Source organism: Dermacentor variabilis, chromosome 2, assembly GCF_050947875.1.
Source record: "Dermacentor variabilis isolate Ectoservices chromosome 2, ASM5094787v1, whole genome shotgun sequence".
Taxonomy (NCBI): domain Eukaryota; kingdom Metazoa; phylum Arthropoda; class Arachnida; order Ixodida; family Ixodidae; genus Dermacentor; species Dermacentor variabilis.
In genome coordinates, this window is record NC_134569.1 from 60,428,104 (window position 1) to 60,444,613 (window position 16,510).

Genomic DNA, 16,510 nt, shown 5'->3' on the forward strand with positions numbered 1-16,510 from the left:
ATATACTAATAGTATCGCCACAAATTCAAAAGTGAACAAATTTTAAATGATTAGAATGATTCCTTGCATTTCAGGGTTTGCCTGCATTTGTAATGGCTGCTCCAAGACATACATTTCAGACTACACCATGTTTAGAAATGGGCTGCAGAGTGGTTGCACATCCCACTTTTACACAATTACACGTAACAACTGTTCTCATCAGTTTCTCACTGTTTGTTTTAATTTATGTTGATGGTACATGGCTAACTAACTGGGCATGCTAGCAAGCAAACAAGATAGCACACTATGACTTATACCATGAATGTACTGCTTCTGTGCAAACACTGCCTGGTGCTTTGTGATCGCTCACTCTTACCTTTTGAGACTTTTCTGCAACCATGAGAACAATGTCGAAGTTGTATGTCCCAAGGGCAACATCAAACAGGTCTTTCCTATCCACAAGGTAGAAGAGGTACTTGAGAGCTTCGTCACATGTTGTGCCTGCTTTATTTCCAGAATCTGCCAATGATAAAGCACAATTGCTCTGGTGTTTGCAGTCCATAACAGCATGACATGGCAAAGAGAGAAATAAAGAGAGACAAAGACCTAGTCTGACAATTTGCAGTGCAATAACTTTAGGAGCACTGAAAACTGTCAGAAACCGTTCTCAGTGAGGAACAATGCAATGAGTTAGCAAATGTAAGTTCACATTTTACCTTTAAGGCTGTAGATCTTGGACAATGCTTCATCAAGCTCTGGGTCTGTCTTTTTGGCATGGCATGTCAACACAGAGAGGAGGTACCTAAACAAAGGGCACAGACTGTATGGTAAGGGCAGTGAGGGAGCACAAGGCACCTTATCCTCCTGATGCTGCAGTGTTAAATGGCTGCTAAGGAAATACTTATATTACAGCAATAAACTTGTTAATAGAGTAAGTGTAATATTGAATTGTGAAGCCCCTGTCAAATATCTGTCGAGCTAGTCAAGCACGGATAAAAAAAAAAACATTTCATGATCATACACAAATTTTGAACTGGGTGGGGCACAACTTTAGTACAGTAGCAGGATAGGACTCTTAGGACAAGTGCAGGATTCCTACATGAGCCTGCCAGATGATGCAACGGAAACATGCACAGGCCACAATTTCAATAAAACCTTCACAGCAGTCAATTTGTGGTACCAGCTTAGTTGCAGTGGAGGACAATAAAGTTTCCATACTTACTTGTCATAGTCGACGTGCTCAAGAACATTTCTTAGGCTGTCACAAATTTCATCTCTCTTGTTCTTTTTGAATACAAAGGGCACACGCTTTCGGGCTCGGTAGGCTGATGCATACATTGTAATCGAGACATCTTTGTCCCTACAGGTGAGGGATATCCCAGAAAAAGATTATTTACAATGTAAAGTTTATATAGACTAGTAGAAGTACTTTATCAGCCTATCCAGACTTACGTGAGCCCAGTTATGAACAGGTTGAGGTCTGTTGGCTCTTTTACTTGTTGAACAAACTCTGACAAGCTGCTCAAGAAGGTCTGAAAACAACAAACGGTGGAGCTCAGGGAGCATACCTTTTGCCAGCCGCAAGTTCATTTATGACATAGCTAGTGCTGGAATGTTCTTTCATTTCTATCATTGTAACCAACAAAAAATGGAAATGGGGCCCCTCGATTCCCTTATTGTTCTCACTCATAATAACACACATATTTTGAAATAAACTAAAATGGTAACAATGAGAAAAAACATGGAAAATTTATGTAAGCACTGCTGCTGCATTTGTGGCATAGTGGGTCTTCACTGAAAGTACGGCAATCTTTAATGGTTTCTACTCAAAATTTTAGAGCAGCATGTACAAAACTTCCTACACCCAAAGCAAAAAGAAAAGTCCATAAATGCACCTATCATTTTGTTCAATTGCTTTGGCAACTAAAGCCTCAGGCGTAATCGTAAAGCCTGAAGTCGTATGGTGCAAAATCAGGTGCAAACAACATGAAACATGAGACATTTCAGAGTGGCAGGGGGAAAGTTTAGCTTGCCAGCGTGAACATCAGCTGTCGTGACCTACGCCTCAGTCGCCAGTCATGGTCAGTCACACGACTTCTCTCAATCGCCAGTGCATTGCGATCTAAGACAGCCAGCAATAAATGGCTCTTTTGACTGGATTGCTAGCTTGTTTGCTATCAAATTTTACATAGAGCAGGCCTTTCATGGTGCATTATGCCTAGATGCAGATGTTTGGATGCAGACATTGCCTGTTTTGACCAGAATGAGCTGACAATGTGCATCACACTGCAGCCGAACTGTAAAAGCAATTTTCTTAAAGGAGTACTGACACAAAAATTCGAAGTCGAGTTAACGTGCGAGATCGATTTATGTGGGCACACCACACATCGTCTGCAAAATATAAATGGCGAACACAGTTCAGAACATATTTAAGATCAATTTTAAAGTGCACGTGTGTGCAGCCAACAGCAGAACGTAGCACCTCGCAACATCGACATTAAGGAAGGAATGTAAAGAAGCAAGAAAACACTATCTCACGAGTTTGCGCTGCCATCGGGGCGGGCCCTGCGAGCAAGTTTTCCGCCACTCTGATGCCCCGATGTTCTTTTTTTTTGTTTGCCGATGACGGCAGCGCGAAAAATCAGCTAAAGTTTGTGTCCGACACGAAATAACTCAGAGTAAAGTTACCTCAAAAGTGTGCATGTCATAAAACGTTGCACAATATAGTAAATCATTGGCGTGATTTTGACTCGCAAGTGGTCAGTGCAGCCGCCGCAGCAATCGTCTCTGTGAAGTGGCTCGCCTGGCTAACGTGTTTTCTGATCGCTACCAACGGCATCGGGAAAACTAATTGTATTGTCACTTACAAGCGACATAAATGTGCAGACAGTGATTGTGTTGATGAATATAGGTGCTTTATTAGGAGCTGCGGAAGGATTGCATGTACCATCGGCCTCGGATCCGACGGCCAACCAGCTAGGCCTATGCCATTACTTAGCAATTGCCAGCTCGCCTGGCTTGCTCGTTCACTACCGTCAGCCTCGATGAGTGGCAGAAGTGGTCCGAGTTCGTGCGTGCCGCTGGACGCTTAGAATGGATCCCATTGAAGAGCAGCCAGATTTGCTCATTCCGAACGTGGCTGGTATAACAAAACCTGCCGAGCTTAGAGCATACCAATGATCTTCCACCAAGACTACGTACCCCCAAGCCTGATGCTGTGCCGACTTTTACGCCACCTTGTGTCCTGCTCCGGAATAAGCTTCATTCCCAAAGCGCCTTCGATGAATGGTTTGTACTACTTGTAGCAGTGCGTATGCATATTGATAGCTGTCGCTGGACGCACTATCCGAGTCGCTGCTTTGTGGTGGATCCAATGAAAAGTGGTTGGCCATGTTTAATACGGTGGCAACTCCCGCCTGCAGGAAATAGTTGCCGCTGGAGGGCGAAAACGAGGACGATGATGATGGCGAGGGCATCGCAAAGCATGTGCAAATGAACTAGCAACACGAAGCTCGCGTGCCGGCGAGCGCGCTGAAGTGCGTACATCACAGTTTTGTGCGATCACGTGCCCATATGTGTTTACATTCCTTCTTTGCCTATCTCGTTGCTCTCTGAAACCGCAATATGGATTGGTCGCTACAAACAATGCTCCAAATAATTACCTGTCGCGCTCTGAAGTCAATGATGTTTCGTGCCATGATTACTGGGTCATTAGCAACTTACTGCAGCGGAAAAACCAAGATCGAAAATTTTTGTGTCAGTACTCCTTTAATTTAAAGGTATGCTGGCGTCATCTCTTCGAAGAGAATGAAACATCTGCCATAGAATATAACAGAATGTGGCATGCCTTTCCAAGTTAAAGTAATTTTCACAGTTAAAGGTATCGTGGTGCCATGTCTCCTAAGAGATTTTCAACATTTGCAATGGAGTTGAAAGAATGTGGAGTGCTTTTGCCCTGGAAACAGCAGATGGCACCACATTCCTTCAAGTAAATCTGCACCCCAGTTCCTGTTAAATAAACCTGCAGCTTTTGTTTGGCATGGCTGCAGACAATCCTGGCTTATTCTGGGCAAAACAAGCAAGTACTGCACTTAACATGATATTAAGCAAAGCACATTCCAAAATTCAACCCCCGTGTGAAATGTGAGCATGCACAAGCCAGTAGTTTAGCCAGAACTGCTATTCCTACCAGTCACCCTTACAGACTTCAACACAAATAAATGCACTGCTGAAACTCAATGATAAAATTTTTTTCCACCACCAACTAAGCTTAAACCTGGTAAGGAAAAAAATACTGCTGAGGAGTACTCACTGAGGGGTCATGGTCGCAAAGAAGATTTAGGTCAATTCGATTCACCTTCATCAAAAGAAATGCATCTCTGTATTCCCTTCTGAAATGAAATGATTACACAGAAGGTTTGACTTGGCGGTGTGTAATGATAAGAACTACGAACTCTGAATGAAAAGCATCTGTGCACAAGACTAACCAACCTATCAAGATGGTCGCAAACTCTGTCCAACACAAGCACTCTTGGTGATATGGTCTCCAGGTTTCCTCGTGGAAGCTGGAGAACCACACGCCCGTCCGCTGGAACACTGGTCACTAGTAATGAGCCACTCTCCATCTCTCGTGGGGCATCATTTAAAGACTCGGTTGATCCACCATTCAAAAGATCTGCAAAACACACCATGTTGATATTGGCGCCCGGTGTTCATTACTGAGTACTAACTGAGCAGTACAGCTGTGAATTTTCCAACCATTAAGTAAATTTATCTCATGGCTGTGCCAACAACCTGCTGAATTTATACTCCTTTGCTAAGCTGGACCTGAACTTAGGTGCAAATGCATAATCAGGAACAGAAAATTGAAATCTATTTGTAGTAACCACTAATTAACTGCAGATTATTATATAAGTGAGGTATACTCTACTAGTGCATGCTGCATCCCAAGCCTTTTATTATACTGCATGCAGCTAAAGAGCTAGAAAACATGAAATACATGTCTCCTCCTTGATCTTAGCAGATTTGCATTAACAGTGCGCATTCAGAAAGAGCACCCGACACCTTGTAACTAAACTATCAATGAGAAGTGGTTCTAGTGGGAAAGGAGGAAAGGCTAGCACTATCTTCTGCAACCCATGCAGGAGCACGGCTCAGCGCCAGCAGGGTCGGGGAGATGGGATTAAAAGAGAGAGAGGGTAGAAGGAGGGAGAAAGGTAGAGGGTCGTCCCAGCAGCACCAGAGCAGCCTGGCTGGGAGGGCCCAGAGGGTTTGACCGGAGGAGTAGGCTGGAAGTAGACCGTATAGGAGGTGGCCCAGTAGAAGTGAAGTAGTGGCAGATCAGGAAGCCCGAGGTGCGCATGTGTGGGCACCGCAATTTGCTCCCAACTGGTACAGGAAGGAACTCGCCCTTGCACTGCAAGATGTGCAGCTGCAGCCCAGACTTTGTGTTGAGGGCCGGGGGGAAATTGTGGCTAGGCTTGTTATTTTTTCTTGCTTGGCTTTACACTGCTTAGATTTTTGTGCACACGTGGCTGCCATCTCCAGAAATTGTTCGCAATAAGCTTCAGTTAAAAATCCAGTGTTATCATGTGCGCTTCTTTGTGTATGTGCTTGAGTCTTTACTTGCTGAAACCATCCCACTCTTATCAATGTACAGTTGCCAACAAGTACAGATTAAACCATATATCTCGAACTCTAAGGAGATCCTGAGATAGTTCAATATGCATGTGGATAACTCTAAATATAAGATATTCTTAACTGAAAACCCTGCATGTGTCGAACAGTTTCCTGAGATCGTGCAAAGTAGGAATTTACTAATTTGTTTCTCCAAGGCCATGTTGAATGCACGAAAGGTTACCTTTTCTTGCGCACCAATGCTGCAAGTTGCTTGTACTGCAAAACAATCTTCAATATACTGATTGCTAAAGTAACCATAAAAGGCTGGGTCAGCTGGCAGCGAGACTGCAGAGCCTCGCATATGTCAAAGCGCTTGTCGCATGTTTTTATTTACACTAAGGTAGAATTGAATGCAGCATCTAAGCAAACCAGCCTGTATGAAAATGTATGCACCCCGCCGTCATCAGTACACTTGTGCAAATCGCATGCAAACATGCCTGGCCACATGTTTGTTACATTGTTTAAATGGCCAATCATCATACGTAAGCAACGAGCAGACCAGCCACACACTGTTTCGCGATTTTAAAGTGGCTTCCCTACCCCTGAACTTCTCACCTTTCGCTTTCCAGTTCACTGCTTGTAACAAAGCCCTTAGGTTGATTTCTAGTTAGTCATTCTACAACTTTTGGAGACATAAAACACAACACAGCCTATCATGTCTCTCATTATATTAAATACCATGCATCCACGCTACCTTTCTAAAGAAGATCAGTCATCAACTAGCCAGCCCAACTACCAATTCTGCTAAGTATAACTAGTGACGGAGATGCCAACATACATACTTGCTAGGTCAAAGTCCAACAGCAGACAACGCAGGGTGTGACGATGTGTGGTCAGTAGAATGAACTTCCCGTGAATCCTGAAGGATGTGCAGTCATCGCATATCTTCACGCTGTCACAGAACAGCTCAAAACGGTCCGACAGTGCTATTACTCTCGGCTGTTAAAGAATAAAGAGGCAGTACTATGTTATCCAGTACCTCCATTTTGTACGTAACGCTCTATGAATTACTTCTCTAATTTTCAGATGCTCTAAAACAAAATTTTAATTCTGTGGTTCTATGTGCCAAATCCATGATCTGATTATGAGGCACGCCGTCGTTGGGGGCTGGGGATTAATTTTGACTGCCTTGGGTTCAAATGCTTTTGTTGCATTTGGACAAACTCGTCATCTTGTCTATCACACCACATAAAAATTATGTTTTGGATGTATATGTTTGCTTGAACATTAAATTAAAATCACGTCTTTGGACAAAATTTGAATTAGTTTTGTACAATTCAGTTTCGGGAAGACTTGACTAATGGTAGTCAATAAAATTATAACAAGAAAAGAGGCACAGAACAAAGACAAAGATCAATTATCATAGGTTTCCAACAGCAGATAACATTTTGAAGGAATTTTCATTATAAATCTGCCATTTCTCAAGGATGTGACGACTTGTGACTGGCAAGAACATACCTGTTTCAGAACTTCACAAACAGCAACAGTAGCACAGGGTCTTGGCAGCTTAAGTGGAATTCCATCACCGCAAAGCCATGGAACCACTATTCCATCTGTCAGAGAAGAGTCAAAGAAAAGTGATGATGATAGCCTAGGTACAAAAGGCAAAAGGTGATGAAATACGCATGCATGTAAATAAACAAAAGCACACACACCCAAATTTAGATATAGTGCCTTGTTATGGCTCATGGCTGAGAGAAATCAGGAGCATCTTTGTTGCATTTGGCATGCACACAGCGCTCTCCCTTAACATAAAAAATAACACTAAAAGCCACCGAAGTATCAGGGCAAAAAAGAAAAAAAAAGAAAGAAACGTAAGTCTTTTGTTGAGTTCTGGTTTAAAAAAGCTTTAACTCTATCTCTTTCACCATCTAAAACCTTGTAATCCTTTCTTCCCTGTACTATGAAACACTGTAACATTCTGTAAGGCTCTGCTAATTAACACAAAAATATTTATCATGAAAATGTTGCATACATTAACAGTCCCTGCTTGCAGGGTGAGCCTGGAAATGTCAGTTATCTGATCGCTTTTCGGATAGTTAATTGGCTATTAAAGCATGCGAGGAAAGACAAATCTACAGCCACTTTTCTTGACAGAAAGCGGAAATCCAAGTATGCATGTGCACATGACAAAAGGTCACACACGCTCACGCACTTCATTTACAGCAAAAAATAAAATGCATACATACTATCAAGCTCAATATTAGTTGTAACATGGTTCCCATAGTGCAATGGGCATTAAGACAAGGGGCATTAAGGTGGCATTGCCACACGAAAATTTGTACTAAACACTGTTCCAACTAGCACTGGTATTTAAATTTTTTTTACCCTGTCATGTTCTTATGCTGCAGTTTTTTGCAATCACCTATATATACATATGTTCTTTGTTTCAATAAAAATTTAGTTGAGAGTTAGCGCTCGTCCTGTCTGCTTCTAGTTGGTGTCCATGTCCCTTTGCGCTACAATCCAGGATCATTTTACTGCACCAACTTGCCCAACTTTCTATCCTTTTGCATTTAAATTTTTCACATGGCACTGCCATCATGCAGCCTCAGAGCCCCTTGTACCATGGGCCCTGCGTTGCAACTCATACAGAGTGTGATAGAACTTAGTCATAAGAATTAGCTCCATAATTCAGCTAGTTTTCAAAGAGCTAGTAAGTAGTAATTAATAGAAAACTGCTTACTGAAGAGAGTAAAACATTTACTTAGTCCTGCCGGAAGGTGTCATGAAAGATGACTAATGTCAAATATGTCGCCTTACCTGAGTTTGGGGCAGCGCAACTGCCATCCTGATACTGAATGCAAACAACAGTCCCAGTTGAATTTGTAGAGATGGTTAGCACAGAGTCTTTCAATAGGCACAATGATCTAAAAAAGCATAGTGGATAAGCATGTCACTTAATATAGACATAAGTGCTGTTAGTATAACATTTTGACAAGGCAATAACAAGAGTACATTGAGAGTTGGCATGATATCTTTCATTTATAGCTATTACGTCTCTTTTTCATGATAAACTAATGCTCCCAGATAAGTTTTTTTTTTTATTTAAAAGCCAGAAGTGAGAACCACTACGGTAGTGCTTTCCGCCATGCTTTTCCAACAGCCATAAGAAATTATAGTTGAAAGTACAAAGTGTGAAAACATTGTTGGTGGATAGCAATATGCAAGTATGCCAATAGGGCAAGTCAAAACAATGCTACTGCCAAGGCAAAGCATTTTTATCACATTCATGGCGGCACATAATAGAGACTGTCAATTTAGAACAGATGTTTTACATATACACTACAGAAAAATAAATATGTCTCCATGGTTGCGGACAAAAAAACAGCAGCTTGGTTGCTTCAGTCTTGTGAATTACAAACACACAATGAATTATTCGTTTCACTGTTTACCGTAGTGACTGAACAAGCAGATGTTCACCTGAAAGTATGGCTGGCAAGTTTTCGAACATAGAAAATTAACTCACACTGTGCATAAAGTAAATGAAAGAGATGATAACAAGTTTCACAGTAATTGTGTACGAACGGTAATACAGAAGCCTGAAACAGTTAAGGCAGAAATCATCCTTGATTATTACCTATGTTATGTGAAGCATTTCTGAAATGTATAGCCAGCACAAATGTTGGGCAAACTGTTTATTTCTTAAGTGATATATTCCTAAGTGCTTTCTTTGATGCCTCTTCAAGCACATGAATGCTAACTGGAATTGAAGTCAGATTTCGCAGAATGGAGTCATCACACTACCCCATGCCCCGGAAAAGTTTTGATGACAACAATCAAAACTTAAGCAGATAATTATCTTTGCCTGCAATTATGAAGGTGTTGTCCCAGTGAAAACACTTCGTCCTTAGGACGTCCAAATCGTAACCCAATGTCCGCGCACTGCTTCAGAGACAAATAGAACATCCACTAGATGTACATTTTTGAAGACCTCACTACGAACATCCCGCCACAGATGCCCCAAGGATATTCCACATGGAACTTTTTCGGCCTAAGCATGAATACATTGCCCTCCAAAAAGCCTTGTCTGAGCTTCTTAGTAAGAGAATTATGCCTTCTCAAAATTCGAATTACAATCCGAAGCTATAATGTGCAGCTCATGTGTACGTCATATATTGTAAGTTTTCTGATGCAATTTACTTAGAAAACTTCCATTAGTTCAATAGGCCACTTGTGCATGCCTAGGAGAATGAGGAGGTTACTGCACTTCCACATGTGCGCTTGCGCGCATAATGTGTTCACACAACATATCTTTTCTTGATGCATGGCCACTCTACCAATTGCATCTGTCACGCAGCATGTGCGGAGAACATAATACAGTCGAACCCACCTATAAAAATATTCAAATGCCATGAAAATTCCATTGTTATAAGCAATAATTGTTATGAACGGGTTGCATGAAAAAAATCAGAACAGGGGGATGGCAGAGCTGATCTTAGAAAACTATAATGGCGGGGAGGCCAGTGCCCCTTCCCGCCACATTCCTCCATCCGGCTGCTGATTGTGCTCGCTCGTTTAACTGCTTCCTGGGCACTCCAATCGCGTGTAACAAGCTGCGGTTGTCCGCGTTAAGGAATGGCACTGCTATAACTGCAAAGAGGGGTCACGGGTGGCAAGCGATATGCAAGCACCGCCGAGGCAACGGTTTGGTGGCCCCATAAAGGGCCTTTTAAGAAATGCGAGGAGGATGCCACAGCAGCCTGTCAGCTTGAGAAATCATGAAGAAACGCTGAGGCAAGATCACTGAGGGCGACGGGAGAAAGGCACGCGGAGAAGCCTGCAAAAATGAGCGCGCGGCGGCTGTTGGAGCAGCGGGCCATTGTGCAGCGGCTCGAATTTCTCATTTTCTTTTTTCCTTTTCAAGGATTTCGCATTTCACTACCTTTCGGCTCGGACACACAGCAGCCAGACTTCATTGTTATGAGCAATAATGCGGCATTGGGACATTGTAGTAAGCAGGTTATTTCACCATGCGAAACGTACAAAAGTTGACGGTGCAGCAGCTTCTCATTGTTATAACCGATATATTGTTAAAACTGGTATTGTTATAAGTGGGTTCGACTGTAGACATTATAGCAAACATTGTACAAAAGGTCCTGACATGTCCATAGAATATACGTAGCATGCCCCCATGATGTCCCTCACGGACATGTGAGGGATGTCCACAGGACAGGAAAAGTACCATAGCCAAATGATTATGTGATGGACGTACGCTGGACACATATTTGACACATCCCTAAAATATCCCTGTCCTAGCAGTGGATGTCCATAAGATACCCAATGGATGTCATTGCATTCACTGGGGTGGCAACAGATCCCATCCCAATTGGCCAAACTAGATATTGCCCATCATTGAGAATTTCTGCAGACAAAACTATGTGCCAAAATTCGTCAACATTGTTCAAATTTGTCAGAAGCTTGGGTCACCTTGCTGCATGGCAACTCGTCCGGTCACAGTGCGGCAACATTCTGGGAATTTCTGACTAAGTATGGTTGGGAAACTTTGTGCCACCCATTATACAGCCAAGATCTGAGTCCACCAAACTTTGACTTCTTTCCAAAGTTAAAAATCAGTTAAGAGGCATCCATTACGAAAACCAGGATGAGCTGTCCATGGATGTGACCAGAGTGACCTGACAGTTCAACAAAGATGGAGTCTTGTATGGCATCCGAGACCTTCCCAAATACTGATGGGCAGTCATTAGCTTAGGAAGAGACTACTTTCAATGGAAATAAGGTAACCTTTATTCAATAGTCACTCAGTACTCTTAAAACTGACAGTGTACAGGACTTTTGTTATGACCTGGGTATACTGAAGTTCAGCGGCAGCTATTTTTGAAAGGCTGACATCTTACTTTGCAACAAGATGTGTTTCTTGTTCATGCCTGATGTCCACTCGCAGCAGCTGATGGGATTCCTCAGTTGTACAGACGCACAGCAAATAATCCTTGGAGGGCCATGTCCAATGGTGCAAGGTCATAGCACACTCAGGTATTTCAATTGCATCGAAATTTATTCTGTGAAGATACAAAACAGCATTCTGTTAGTACTGCAGTGTAACAGTAGCATGATCGTAATGTGTATTGCACTTTAGCCCTTTTTAAGATCATGTTCTGCCATGTTGTGCCATTGCATCTTGCCATCTCCATCTGTTTATAATCTGTAATGGGGTGGCTGGTCAATGCCTCAGTGGAAATTATAAAAATATTTACAGATGTGGAAGGCATTCAGCAGCCAGGCACGAAGAAGAAAACTAGACGCCACCAAATGATGTTTCACTGCTTTCATCATGTGCAACACGGTCTGAAAACAACACCAATGTATATAGTGGTATGGTGTGACAAAAGGCACAGGTGTGAATGACAAGTATCGAAAAGCAATTTTGGCAGAGTGAACAATTTGTTGATGTTTCTTGATAAACCAGACTATTGAGCCCAAAAAATAGAGTGAGAAATTTCTTGGCCATGGAACATAACATTTCTTTTCTTTTTTTTTTTCTCTCTCTCTCTTTTAGAGTATATCAGTACTTTATTTGTCCCAGTCAATCAGGGAATGGACCCCAGACAAAATGGCCACAACAAAGCAGCTTGAGGACACCTGGGGCCCATAAAACAAATACAGGCATACATTATACAGAACCAGCATTCAGACACAATTTATGCCAGAAGGCAATAGTGAAATAAGATTTTAAAAATACACAAGATGCAATATGACTCCGGGGCTAGTAAAGAAACTTGAAAGAAACTTAAGGAGCACTGAATGATAGACATAACATTAAGAGATAGACAGATCACGGTATATGTTACCGACTGATACTGTAGGTGATATAAGGATGAAGGTGTGGAGCCAGGTAGGTCATATAATGACTAGAACAGATAACCTGTAGTCTCTTTTAGTAATGAAATCAGTGCCAAAGGGAAACAACACAAATGAGAGCAAATTGAATGAAGTATTGCATGAAGTAATGAAACTACACTTAAACCTCAATATAACAGAATCGTTAAAATCAGTAATTTACTTCGTTATATTGAAATTACATTGTATTGAAATTTGACCTTTTATGCAAATAAGTACAGTCGCCGATTGATGTTTCTTAGAGGGAAAGGGGCTGCCGAATTTTTTTAATTATTGGGAAATTCGTTTTGATAAATTTGGGTGTCGATGACGAACGATACAATTTCATGCCATGTACGTCGATGATATATTCACATCGGCATTGCGAATTAAGCGAAGCCAGCCACGCTTTCACGTGCACTCCACCCGCGCGGCTGATAGAGTCGGCAGCGGGGAGCGAACCTTGCTCCAACGGGTCATGGAAGCTCAAGATTTCGCAACCTCCAATACTAAATGCGCAGGAAGACAGATTACATGGTGCCATGCCATCTCGGCACACCCACTCTTTGCACATGCGGCAGATTACCTCTAAAACTCAGGGTGCGCGGCTGCGTATGCGCTCAGCCGCGCTTACAGCCAAGCACCGAGACACGTGCCAGTTTATCCCCTGCCCTCTCGTGCGCACCTGATCGCGTTACCGTGAGCTCGCTCCAAAGCGGCATTCGTAAAGCCACCATTTTTCTTGTCTCACCTTAGCACACTTTGACTCGCACCTAAAACACACAGTGCGCGGGACGCAATAGGATCTTATTACACTTGGACTTTATACGGAACATGATGCGGCTCCACTTGGCTGCTCGCTTTTGTCGCGCAGCCAGAGCACAACTTGAGAGGTGCGTTTGCAAGGAGCCGCTTGAAATTCAATCATTTGACCATCCGCGTCTGTAGAAGTTCTCATTTGTCTCAGCATTCCTCTGCGGCGGCAGTGAAATTTCATTATATTGGAATCGCATACAAGCACACTTCATTATATTGAGGTCCTAAATATATGATGTTCTATAGAAAAGAGGTTATGAAAAGTTAAATAATTCGTTATATTGAGAATTTTGTTATATTGAAGTTCGTTTTATCGAGGTTTAACTGCATTAGGAAATCGGTCAGCAAGGGATAGGTCCAGTTGTCAGAGGAAACATGAGACCTTTAGAAGGGGGTTCTTGGCCCAAGTAGATTTTATCTTGGTGATAATTGCTGCTGCTAATCATAGAGGCTTCAAATTTTCCAGCCTTCATTTTTTCCAAATTCAGCAGGCAATTTCTGTCATTTACATTTTTAAGCAAATTGAGCATTTATGGAGACTTAAAAAAGATTTCATCTTGGCTTAGGTTGCTTCATATTTGCTAGATACCATTTGGCTGCAAAGGCACCATGTAAGTTTGCTATGAGTAGTAGCGGTCCTGTTCCTTCCTTCATTTCACTTGCATTTCTTGGCATTCGTTTTTAACTGTGTGTTCAGAAACTTTCCAATTACAACAGGCTACTGTTTTGCAACACAAGACGACTGCAACTTGTGAAGTGAAAACCAGGCTTAAATGTGCTAACCTGTAAGGCCCATAGCATTCAGGGATAGTTGATGTAACCTTGAAGCCATTTTCTCCACCCGCACCGTCAAGCTGCAGTGTGCAGTGGTTGCTGGATGTCTTCAAAAAGTCTCCTGCAAATAAATGGACATGACTGGTTCTCATATGTGAATGTACAAGCCTTCTGCATGATCCTTACAATTGCTTTCTACTCAACTATGCACAAAAAAAGCTGAAATTCTTATTTACATCACCACTCATCTGGGAATTAAGGTGAAAATGTGCTTGTCTCAGAGCGAAGTATTTTCTGCACCTAACCATGTAAGGGTGGATGCACTGTCTACAACGAAATTTCTTTTCCAGCTCCCCAAAAGCTCTGTGGTCAGCAGTGCAACATGACAAGCAAGTGCTTGCATCTAATAACTGCGAAAGGAAAAAATTAAAAAAATGTGTTTGTATATGCGCATGGATATACACATACACACACACAAAAATATCAATGGAACAAACAGTGGCTCACGTAGGTTTCACCTTCCAAAAAAATCAATATTTATCAGCGTACAAAATTTTGCCAGCTTTTTCCCAAGTATGCAGATCACTGCACCTTCCCAGCAATTCATTAAAAGAAACATTACAGGTTGCTTGAAGCAAATGAACAGACAATAATATGCACTTAGAAAGAAATTGGGAAAGATAAGCATCCACACCCGAGTTGCTGAGCACGAACACAAGGCTGCTTTCGTTCTGAAGTGCAATGACGAAATCATTCTCATGCAGCCCAACTCCAAATGCCACCTCGTTGACGCATGCAGCCGTCTTGACTCTGTAGCTACACATCGGTGGCGGAACAACAGCCACCTTGAAGAGCGTCACCAACACAGTATCTGCATGAACAGCAAAACAAAGCAAAAACCAGTGAAAACATGCTACCTCCTATCGATTACCATATTTACTCGATTCTAACGCGCCCTCGATTGTAACGCGCATGCGTTTTCTGTGACAAAAAAAAGATCAATCAACACCTTGATTGTAACGTGCACCCGTTTTCCATGACCAAAACAAAAAAAGAGTACCATACCACGCACCTCGTGCTTTCATACAGAAATACTATTTTCTCTCATTTGGAAAAAACAGATTTACTCCCAATACACTAAAGTTGCGATGAATAAAAACACAAATGTAAACGGCATACCTTGCCGCCAAGATTTTCACTGCGCCGGTACGAGTTGCGTGGGGCAATAGATATCACTCATCATTACTATCAGACAACTCCTCATCACTATCAACAGACCAAAGCATTTCATCCTCAGTGCCGTCCATAGCATTCAAAATCCCGCACTATTAAAAGGCCTTGTTGACAATGGCAGATGGGATTCTGCTCAGTGCATCTTTCACCCATCCAGCAAAGTCCTGCAGCAAGGCATGCTTCATTTTATTGGCAGGCGTGAATTCGCGGCAGAAACTGACAAGCCATTTGGTGTAGAGCGCCCGAATTCTATCTTTCACTGGCTTGTTCAAACAAACATTGAGCGGCTGGAGCTGCGATTTCATGCCACCGGGTATCACAACAAGGTCAGTGTGGCATGCAGCCAGCTTGTCCTTGATGCACTGGTGAAGGTGGCACCTGAACGCGTCGAGCACAAGCATCCCACACAGACCCAAACTGCTGCTGGGTCTCTCGTGCCAAATGTTATCTATCCAGTCTGCAACCAAATCCGTGGTCATCCAACCTCTTTCATTTGCGCACACAATCACGCCACTTGGAAACATGATTCCTTTTGGAAGCGTCTTCCGTCTGAAGATAGGATATGGGGGCCGCTTGTGCCCATCCACGGTGCAACAAAGCATTGCGCTGACTTTTCTATTTCGGAGAAGTGGACCTTCTTCGGTCCACTGAAACCCTTCCCTGTTGCTTTGCGGGTGTAAATATTCTTCTGTTTGCGCCAATCCCGCAGGCAAGTTTCGGGAACTCCAAACGCCCGTGATGGTGGCCCGATTTCTGTCCGTCTTCGCGTACATGATAACTTTCCTTTTAAATGTGGCATCATGGTGGACTCAGCGCGCCTTCGCAGTCGGCACTTCCATGCTGACTGAATAAACACAAAAAACGGGAAGACAGGCGGTAGACTTGGTTACACCAGCACCTGGTTACACGTACAACATGGAGATATGCACATGGAGGAAGCTACAGCAGCTAGGCTAGAAGCGCGTATGAGGCAGCCATTTTCCAAATGCTGATAGCGATATGGTAACGCAGATTTAGGGTCGTACTCGATTCTAATCCGCATGCAATTTTTGGACCCGTCTTATCGGAAAGAAGGTGCGTGTTAGATTCGAGTAAATACGGTATATGTACACCGGTGAGCAAACATATATGGACCACTGGGTCACCGAAAAAACAGACTTTCTTCGTAATTAACACTCATAAACGGAAACTG

The 16,510-nt window shown here is 42.6% G+C and overlaps 1 protein-coding gene across 2 annotated transcripts in view; it reads right to left on the bottom strand.

The window, feature by feature from the left end:
- Elp1 (elongator complex protein 1) overlaps positions 1-16,510 on the bottom strand; it is a 230,558-nt gene that overhangs the window by 17,582 nt on the left and 196,466 nt on the right. For both annotated transcript variants that reach the window (XM_075680709.1, XM_075680708.1), the window contains exons 11-22: positions 14,780-14,956; positions 14,095-14,206; positions 11,517-11,678; positions 8,422-8,528; positions 7,117-7,211; positions 6,441-6,597; positions 4,471-4,654; positions 4,292-4,370; positions 1,432-1,511; positions 1,202-1,339; positions 696-781; positions 356-498 (exon numbers count right to left, since the gene is read on the bottom strand). In XM_075680709.1, the coding sequence (XP_075536824.1) occupies positions 356-498; positions 696-781; positions 1,202-1,339; positions 1,432-1,511; positions 4,292-4,370; positions 4,471-4,654; positions 6,441-6,597; positions 7,117-7,211; positions 8,422-8,528; positions 11,517-11,678; positions 14,095-14,206; positions 14,780-14,956 (1,520 nt within the window). The remainder of the gene's footprint in view (positions 1-355; positions 499-695; positions 782-1,201; positions 1,340-1,431; positions 1,512-4,291; positions 4,371-4,470; positions 4,655-6,440; positions 6,598-7,116; positions 7,212-8,421; positions 8,529-11,516; positions 11,679-14,094; positions 14,207-14,779; positions 14,957-16,510) is intronic.